Source organism: Macrobrachium nipponense, chromosome 3 (assembly GCF_015104395.2).
Source record: "Macrobrachium nipponense isolate FS-2020 chromosome 3, ASM1510439v2, whole genome shotgun sequence".
NCBI classification, from domain to species: domain Eukaryota; kingdom Metazoa; phylum Arthropoda; class Malacostraca; order Decapoda; family Palaemonidae; genus Macrobrachium; species Macrobrachium nipponense.
The window spans coordinates 8,742,974-8,753,208 of NC_087202.1; the positions used below are offsets into that span (position 1 = coordinate 8,742,974).

The window sequence follows — 10,235 nt, forward strand, 5'->3', positions numbered from 1 at the left end:
GCTCCGGCGCATGAAACGATGGGTCTGAATGGAAGATTGTCTTTGTTGAGTTTTGGGAAGACCATAAAAGTAGGGTAATTTAGGATTAATTACTTTAAATTTCTCTAATAGTTCAATACTCTTTTTGTCCAATTGGCCAATTAATCTTACTTTCCGAAAAAATTCTGTGGGAACGTTCTGGAGGGATTTTTTCGTCAGTTTTTCGTAAGATATTTGTGTCGCTAAGGAGCTGGTTGATTTTGTCGAGGTAGAAGTCTTTGTCCATTATTACAATTTTGCCGTCTTGTCGGATCTACTTATTATAACATCTAACTTTTTTTAGCGAGTGGATGGCTATCATGAATCTGCGGGGAACAGGATATTTCTTATGAAGGTCAGTTAAAGCATTTAGTAACACTCCTTTTAAACATATCTCTTCACGGCTGTAGTTTTTGTCAGATATGAATTTATCAAAAGCCACTATGAAGTCTAGGTTGTTTTTGCGGTCTGGCATTAGGGCAAAGGATAAGCCTAAATTTAAAAACTAAATGTTGATTTACAGTAAGGGGGGTTGCTGGATAAAGTTTAAAACTTTGTCTTGTTGTTCAAGATTATTCCATGCGCTATTATCTATTAGGTTGTTTAACTTGCGTAAAAGTCTGTTGGAATGAGTCACGCTAGTATAGGCAGCAATGTCGGAACAGAATGAAATCGAGTATACCTGTATACGTAGGTCCGTAGTGAGGAGGCGAAGATTAGATTGAGTTCCATATTATCACTCTGCGTAGCACGAAGATGTCGTTTCTCGTATTGGTGATTCTTTCTTCCAGGAAAATCTTGTGTGATAGAGGGAAGGGGTTTGATTGCAGAGTCCATCTCCCGAATCCGTACATTTTTTGGAAGTACTTGTTCTTTGAGGCATTCTTCCAAAAAGTGTTTTGGTTTTTCAGCCGGTGTAGTCTGTTCAGTTCTTTTTCAAACTTGCGGAAAACTGGCTTGACTTCTGGAAGTGAGTGAAGAATCGTGGAAAGGCGGTTGAATTCCATAATGGGCTGACAATGACTGGTAAAAGTGTTCTGTAACAACAGAATTCCATCTAATAAAAGGAGCCCATAAAAACACCACAATGTAGAGAGAAAAGTACTATATTTCAGAGACTGCTGTCTCTCTCTTCAGGTATATGAATGAGAAAAGTTTACAGAAAAGGTGGTATTTATACCAAGAGATTCGTCCACAAGTAAGCCAATTTAGGTCACCCCGCTGATAATCTTCCTTTAATCTTCTTAAGCGTTGGTTGAATGAACACTGCGTCGACGATGTCTGATGTCCAATCCTTTTGAGATGTTCATTACCTGCTTCTCTTTTATTAAGGCCGATTCCATCATTTGACTCTTGTACCGGCAGTTGCTGCTATAAAATACACGTGACATATTCCAGTTTATTCTATGGTTATGTTCATTTATATGGTTGAAAATAGCCGAGTTCTGTTGTCCATACCTAACTGACCGTTTGTGTTGTATTAATCTCTGGGGGACATAACCATAGAATAAACTGGAATATGTCAGTGTAATTTATAGCAGCAACTGCGGTACAAGAGTCAAATGATGGAATCGGCCTTAATAAAAGAGAAGCAGGTAATGAACATCTCAAAAGGGAATTGGACATCAGACATCGTCGAGACGCAGTGTTCATTCAACCAACGCCTTAAGAAGATTAAAGGAAGATTATCAGCGGGGGTGACCTAAATTGGCTTACTTGTGGACGAATCTCTTGGTATAATACCACCTTTCTGTAAACTTTTCTCATTCATATACCTGAAGAGAGAGACAGCAGTCTCTGAAATATAGTTACTTTTTCTCTCTACATTTTGTGTTTTTATGTGGGCTCCTTTTATTAGATATATATATATATATATATATATATATATATATATATATATATATATATATATATATATATATATATATATATATATCGACACAGAAACTTTAGTTACAAATGTCGTTTAATATCGAATTCAATTAGTCTCGAAATATCAGTGGGTGAATTTGATATTTAACGATATTCGCAGCTGATTGTCTTTACTAATATAAAGAAATTGTATAGTGCATTTGGCAATATATATTTATATATATATGCATATATTGTCATCCAAGTTTTAGTATACACCCACACACACACACACACACACCACACACACACACACATATATATATATATATATATATATATAGAGAGAGAGAGAGAGAGAGAGAGAGAGAGAGAGAGAGAGAGAGAGAGAGAGAGAGAGAGAGAGAAAATAAGTAGTTTTGTAACTCACTTATTTTGACATTGAATCTTTGGAGATTGAGAAATATGTAGCTTTGTAATCCTTACTTATTCTATGATTGAATCTATAAAGATTAATTTTAAAACTGACAATGCATAAATTTTTTTTAATGAAATGCATCCTAGCATTCATATAATATCTCTTCATCTCTGTAGAGTTCTGCTTTTTTTTCTTTTTTCTTTTCTATTCTTAGGTTTTCTCCTTTGGAGATGGTTCCGAATGATTAATTCATGGCTGAATTTTTAGCATCAAGGATAATAACCTGATGCAGAACTTCACTTCGCATTTTGCCTAATGTGATGGTACCATTCAAAATTAAATATAGCGTGGAAATTCAAAATTTTATAAATATTTAATGATTCATTTGCAAATTGAGAAATGTAGAGGTATCCAACGCAGGCAAACACTTCTGCATAAACATCAAACTGCATTTTCGCTTTTGGAATACGAAGAGGGTTTGGGATTTCACAGATACTATTTAGCATTCAAGGTTCGGTTGCTGTTCCTTGATTCGTTTGAAAATTGTCTCGTACTAAATCTTTCGTATATAGTGATCTTGACTTTGAATTCCTGATTGGACTGCGTTACCTTCTGTTAACTGATAGTGCACATGACTTAATCAGAGGTACTTCTAATCTGTATGATTTTTCATATCTAAATATGATAATGGAATCGTAGGACGTCATAAAGTTAATAAAAATTCAGACTGGGTAAATAATTTAACCTAATGAAACCAATTAGTACCTTGTAAGCAAGAATTCGTATTGTGTGAAATTCAACTTTAAAATTCAATTCTCTCTCTTCTTCGGCAAATAATAACTTCATAAATCGAATCTTATATTATTTTTTTATATCTTACTGATATAAAAAAAAAACTATAGTCGAGTCACAGCAACTTAAATGTATTAATCGTAGTTCAATAGCACATAGATGACATCCGTTTCTAAGGCGATTATTATCATTTATGTTGTTTTACTTCAATGTTTTTTTGGGTTGTACACTTATTCATATCTCAAGTCTTTTCATTCTCACAGTTTTGTCTTTGGGCTGATAACTATTTCTTTGATGGTTTACATTTGAATGTTGCACTGGCTTACTATGATATTATTATTATTATATTATTGATTATTATTATATTATTATTATTATATTATTATTATTATTATTTTGTGGGGGATCTCCAGTTTGTTGACCTGGGGAACGTCTCCTCACCTTTTTTTTGTGGGGGATGGCCCCCCCCACCCCCCCAGCCCTTCCCGTATGGGGAATCGCCTCCTACCCCAGACGCCCACAAAACCTACGAACCTCCACATTCAGACTTCCAACCACAACCCTCCACCCACAGTCATCCACCCAGTCTCTACTCACACCCCTCCACCCACAGTCATCCACCCTTCTCTCTACCCACAACCCTACACTCAACAGCCCTCAACCCACAGTCATACCACTCAGTCTCTACCTACACCCCTCCACCCAAAGTCATCATACTTGCTCTCTACACTCACCCACCCACACCCAGAGTCATCAACCGGTCTCTACCCACACCTCTCTAACCACAGTCATCCACTCAGTCTCTAACGACACCCCTCCACCCACAGTCATCCATCCAGTCTCTACCCACAACCCTGCACTCACACCCCTCCACCCAAAGTCATCCACTTGGTCTCTACTCACACCCCTCCACCCACAGTCATCTACCCAGTCTCTACCGACAACCCTACACTCACGCCCCTCCACCTACAGCCATCCACCCGCTCTCTACACTCACACCCCTCCACTCACAGTCATTCACCAAGTCTCTACCCACAGCCCTCCACCCACAGTCATCCACATGGTCTCTGCCCACAACCCTACACTCACAACCCTACACTTACAACCATGTACTAACAGTCATCCACCTGGTCTCCAACCACAGTCCTCCACCAGCAGTTATACTCATAACTCTCCACCCTTAGTCGTCCACCTGGCCTCTACCTACGACCTTACACTTACAGGCTTCTATCCTCAAAACTAAATCCTCAACCCTCTAACTGCAACCATCCATTGACAACCCTCAGCACCTTACACGACCTTTCACCCACAACCTCCATAGTCAACTTTCCAAACACAACCTTACTGTCAAAATCACTCACCCTCAACCCTTACCCACAACTATCCAACCACAACCCTTCAACATCCCTCAACCCACGCCAACAACCAGTTTGAGAGAGAGAGAGAGAGAGAGAGAGAGAGAGAGAGAGAGAGAGAGAGAGAGAGAGAGAGAATTTTAATTTAGTGAACCTGCATCAATCTTTCTTTAAAATCGTATGATACATTTGATATAAACTCAGTTAAATGCTGCATTAGGCCTAGGTTCTACAGTGCCCTGCACCAGGCATTTACCTTCTATTCTTTGGAATTTATTCTTAAGAACATATCAAATATATTTTAAAGGACAGAAAGTAAATGATGGGTGTATGGCACTGTAGACTTTAGGCCAAATCCTACAACAACTATTAAGTGTAGCATTTAACAGTTTATAGAAAATGTATCTCATGGTTTTAATGGTAGATTTTTCTGCTTTGGGTTCTCTCTCTCTCTCTCTCTCTCTCTCTCTCTCTCTCTCTCTCTCTCTCTCTCTCTCTCTCTCTCATTGTTTTTGGCAGATATTTTACGGATGATTCCAACCCTCCCTATTTATCCGGGCTTGGGACCGGCACTGAATTGGGCTGGCAGGTAAGCCAGCCCAACTCAGTGGCTAGGTTAAAATGTTGCCTTTTCCACAGCAGCAAAAAGAATCGAGTCATTCACTCAGACTCAGTTACCGAGCTCGTCCTGACTGAGACAAAAAGGCAAACACAAATGGGCCACAGAATGGCTTGATGACTGTGGGGCTGAACCCACACCCAAAGCATCATAAGAGGAACCACTATGAACACCTTCGGGGGTGGGGGGCCCCCCTTTTGAAGGTGTGGGGGAATCATGGGTCCCTCTCACACTGCTGAAGATGTGCGCTCAGCCCCATAGTCATCTAGTCAGTCTGTGACTCACTTCTGTTGGCCTTTTTTGGTGGGTGTCATTGCTGGCTTACTCAACCCACAGACCTTTTTTGGTGGGTGTCATTTCTGGCTTACTCAACCCACATTTTCTTCATCAGTATCGGCTCTTTGGGGCTCTATCTTGTCGTTGATTTGATGACATATTTTGTCATCTGAGTTTCCATCGGAAATTTCACAGTTCTCGTTAGAATCCCCGTTCGTTGTTTGCGGGATTCTTTCTTCTTCATGAATGAGGTCCGTCAACGTCTGAGTTAGGACCTCCCACTGCTTCCCGTAGTTGCTCCTGTCACTCTGGGCATCGCAGTATTTCCTGTATTGTTTCTCCCTTCTCATCCACAGGTCTTCTTCTTGCCCTCCATCTTGCCGCTCCTGTTCAATTCCATGCTGCAGTGCAATGTGTTGCAGATGGAAGTTCCTCTGAGCTGTGCCATGGAGAAGCGTCATTAACATGTATTTATCCTGATCCCTCAGAGCCTCTTCCTGTCTTCTTTGACGCTCCATGAGACGTTGGTGTTCCCTGATCATATTTTCTTCCTGTATCCTCCAATTTTCTTTCAATTTATCACATTCTTCCATTTCTTCCTGCAGCTTCTTCATTTCGCTGTCCTTCTGATCCAATCTCTCCTGATAATACAGTCTAATTTCACTCTTCTCTCTCTCCTTCTCTGCAATGAAAAGGTGGCATTCCCTCGACTGTTTTTCGACTGCTTCGATCAGACTGTTTCTCTCCTTGGAGAGATTTTGCAGTTTGTCCTCCATCTCCTTCATTTGTTCTCGATGGTCCTCCTCATCTTTCCTCAGCGTCTCTACTTCTTTGTCCTTTTCCTGTAACCTTTGCTGCCAGTGTAAATTTTCCCTCTCCTCTTTCATCAGAAGATTTTCAGCATTTTTCAATCTGCTTTCCAACGTTAGCATTTTTCCTTTGAGTTGTTGTTCTTTGCCCAAGAAATCTAGTTTTTGTGCCTCCCTTTTCTGGACCTCTTCCTCGAAATCTTTTGCAAGTTTTCTCGCCTTCTCTTCTGCCTCTTCCAGCAAGCTTTCCAGTTCCTTCCCGTGATTGAGAGCGACGCCTAGTTTCTCTGCTATTTCACATCTCAGTTTCTTTCTGTTTTTTTTTTTTTTTTTTGTTTTAGTAAGTTTTCTCTTTGGAGGTCCCTATTATGGAGTTCTACTTGTAAGGTTCTCAGGGAAGTTTCCATCTCATTTCCCCTCCTCTTTTCTTCCTTCAACAAGTTTTCCATCTCCTTCTCATGATGGAGAGCATCCTGTAGAACTCGGTTCCTCTGTTTCTCCCTCATTAAAGATTTCTTAAGAGAATTTATTTGCAGTTGGTTTTCGTCTACCTTTTCCTGAAGCCTGACGTTCTCTCCTCCTAACTCGGCAACCCAGTTCTTCATAACCTGGGCTTCTTCAGCCAGAGTTTGGGTGGTTATCTTTCCATTGTCTAACTCTTTCTTAACTGAAGCCAATTCATCTTCTTTTTCCTCTAACTGTTCTTTATACTTTGCTTTCTCTCCTCCTAGTTCTGAGACCCAGTTCTTCATCTTTTTGAGTTCAGCGGCCATAACCTCAGTTTTCGCTCTTTCTGCTGTTAGAATTTCTGCTGCCGAAACCAGCTGAGATTCTTTTTGGCCCAAAAGTAGTTCTAGCGACTGAACTTTGTCCGTTAATATCAAGTTTTTCTGGGTCTCTTCTGCCCGTTTCTTCTCTAGTTCACAATTTCTGTCTTGAAGGTCAGTTGCTAACTCCCTGAGTCTCGCGTTTTCTGATTTAATGACCTCAAGTGTTTCTCGGTCCTTCTCAGCCTCTATCGCTTTATGTCCGAGTACTTCTTGTATTTGGTCAACTTCCTTCTTCTTCTGGGCTACGGCATCCTTGTAGCCTTCTATCAGCCGCTCGAAGTATTCTTTCTCTGAAACAAGCTTTTGATTTGAAGTTTCTATTTGTTTCAGTTTGAGGCCCAACTCAGTTTTTTTCTTTATGGCGCTCTCCAGTTCTCCTTCCTTTTCGACCAAAGCCTGTTGGAAGAGATTTTGCTTTTCTCTTTCGTCTTCGTCCCTTTTCTTTAGCAAGACGTCATTTGCCTCTAACTGGCTCTCTAGAGACTCCTTCAGTTCTTTATTTAAGTTCTCTAACGTGTCTCCTCGGTCTAGAGCCAGTTCCAAATCTCCTTCTAGGTGCCGTTTTTCAGTCAGAACATGTTCCTTTTCAAGGTAGACGTTCTCGATTTCTCTCTTCAGTCCTGCTCCCTCCTGTGCGGTCGTTTCCAGCAACTTGTCTTTGTCCACAAGTTGGTTCTGAAGCCGCACAATCTCCTCCTGTGCTTCCTTCCAGAGATGTTCCATTTTATTTCCGTAAACTTGACTCCTTTCCAGAGCTTCTGCTAAGGTCTGTTTTTCCACATCTGGTTCTTTTTGATGTAGTCTTGGCAAATGGATTTCTTTCGGCTCTCCTTCCTCCTCAGGGATATCTGGTTCTTCCATGTCGGGAGGACTCTCTTCCAGGCTAGGCATTTCCAGATCTTCCATATCTAGACTGTCTTTCAGTCTAGATACTTCGAGCATATCTCTTTCTTGTTCCTCCTTAGTATCTTCCAGGTCTTCTATATCTCGGCTATCATCCAGTCTAGATACTTCACTTACATCAGTTTCAAGTTCATTCACACTTTCGCTCATATAGGTATCATTTTCATCTTCACTATCGCTCATGTCAGTTTCCATTTCATTCTCACTATCGCCCATATCACTTTCCAGGTCATTCTCGCTTTCGCTTATATCAATTTCCAGTTCATCCTCACTATCGCTCAAATCATTCGTTCTTTCACTTTTCAGACATTCCTCCAATTCATGAACTGTCAGTCCAAACCTTCGATATATCCAGAAAACAGCAAACGCCAAGGCTGCCAACAAGACCAAACCAGGTTTGGCAAAGGCAAAGGATGGCGCCGTCAAGCTGTTCCGCTGGTCCACAATTTCTGGTTCAAGAGAATCAACAGCAGCAGCAACAAGAGCACTAGGTACTCGGAAACCACTGTCGACTCCTTGAGAACAAAAGAAATTCTGCAATTGGTTGATTGAAGCGCATAAGTCTCCGTAGATGAATGCTAATACCGCAAGTAATATGCAATAAAGCTCAAACATGATGAATGTCAACGTATACGTTTTCTTTCTCAATGTCTAGTTTTTGAAACTGCCACGGCACGAGGACTCAAGATCCTGAGGCGCTTCTTGAAGATCCGAAGAACAGCTCCGATTCCTGACTGCTCCTGAGGTCTCAAGATCCTGAGGCGCTTCTTGAAGATCCGAAGAACAACTCCGATTCCTGGCTCAGTTCCGAGGGATTCTTCTTCTTCTTCGTTGCTGTGGCTGCATCAGTCCCTCTGGAGGAAGGAGGGAGGGGTCGACGCCCCTCATCGTCAGAGGCAGAATCCTCGGAACGAAAATTTTCCACCTTCACTTCTTCGCCTCCCACGAAATCCTACGTTTTTCGTTATCCTGTTTAATAATAATAATAATGAAATTGTGTGTATATATAATATATATATATATATATATATATATATATATATATATATATATATATATATCCACAGGTTGTCCATAAAGTCCCCGTACCATTACAAGTATTTATTGCTTATAGTGATACTGGGGCTTTATGTAAACCTTGAGGATATATATATATATAATTATATATATATATATATATATATATATATATATATATATATATATTATATATATGGTGTGTGTGTGTGTTGTGTGTGTGTGTGTGTGTGTGTGTGTGTTGTGTGTGTGTGTATTACACACAACCACACACACACACACACACACATATATATATATATATATATATATATATATATATATATATATATATGTATGTGTGTATATATATGTATGTATACATATGTGTATGGAAAACTTAAAAAATTGCTTAAACTCAAATGATTATGTTTGAAGCAAACGTTTAATCTTAAAAGTTATGCATAAATTATCTAAGTTTGAAGTAAATGTCTACATTTATTCTCCGAACTTGCTTAGAGAATTTACTTTCTTTAGCTTATTTCAAATCGTACATTCTCATATTTCGTATTTTTGGGTGAGATCCTCAAATATCCGTATTTCAGTTTCTAATTAATTTTAGAATCAGGTGTTTTGAAAGAGGACGGGATGTCATCTGACCAAGTTATTTCATTGAAATTCTACTAGATGTAGATTTTGGCTATAAAATAATAATAATAATAATAATAATAATAATAATAATAATAATAATAATAATAATAATAATAATAAGAATAATAATGATAATAATAGTATATTGTAAATCTTATTACTCTGTCATTTGTTCTTTACAATTATATATATATATATATATATATATATATATATATATATATATATATATATATGTGTGTGTGTGTGTGTGTGTGTGTTTCGCCGTGTTAGGTACTACAGTAGATTCACATCAACCATGCATATGATGCCTAGGCCAGTAGTCCCTTACGACACTCCTGATTGGCTGTTGATAAGCCAATCACAGGGCTGGAAACTCTCAGTTTCTCTCTCGAGAGAGTTCATATAGGCGAGATGTAGTATATTCCACCTCATGAGGGATACTTTTGAAAGACGTGTCCCTCATGAGAGGTGGAACATACAACCTGCCTATGTGAATTCTCTCGAGAGACTAAGGAGAGTTTCCAGAATTGTGATTGGCTTATCAGCAGCCAATCAGGAGTGTCGTAAGGGACTACTGACCAAGGCATCATATGCACGGTTGATGTTAACCTACTATAGTACCCTAAGGGAGGGTCAGTGTCCCTAAGTGAATTGGTGTTTTCACGAATTCCCCTGAAAATATCAGGGATTTATCCTTTCACAAATAACCTGTCA

The 10,235-nt window shown here is 39.4% G+C and overlaps 2 protein-coding genes across 2 annotated transcripts in view; one reads left to right on the forward strand and one right to left on the reverse strand.

Annotated features, from left to right (window-relative positions):
- The first annotated feature begins 3,536 nt into the window (after nt 1-3,536).
- Nucleotides 3,537-4,322, forward strand: LOC135222146 (soluble scavenger receptor cysteine-rich domain-containing protein SSC5D-like). Its single transcript, XM_064260315.1, has one exon. It carries the CDS (start codon nt 3,537-3,539, stop codon nt 4,320-4,322), a length of 786 nt encoding a protein of 261 aa, XP_064116385.1.
- A 1,099-nt stretch (nt 4,323-5,421) lies between these two features.
- The window catches only part of LOC135222147 (trichohyalin-like), a 34,369-nt gene continuing 29,555 nt past the window's right edge, over nt 5,422-10,235 (reverse strand). The window contains exons 2-3 of the mRNA XM_064260316.1: nt 6,519-8,405; nt 5,422-6,393 (exon numbers count right to left, since the gene is read on the reverse strand). Of these exons, the coding sequence (XP_064116386.1) occupies nt 5,422-6,393; nt 6,519-8,405 (2,859 nt within the window). The remainder of the gene's footprint in view (nt 6,394-6,518; nt 8,406-10,235) is intronic.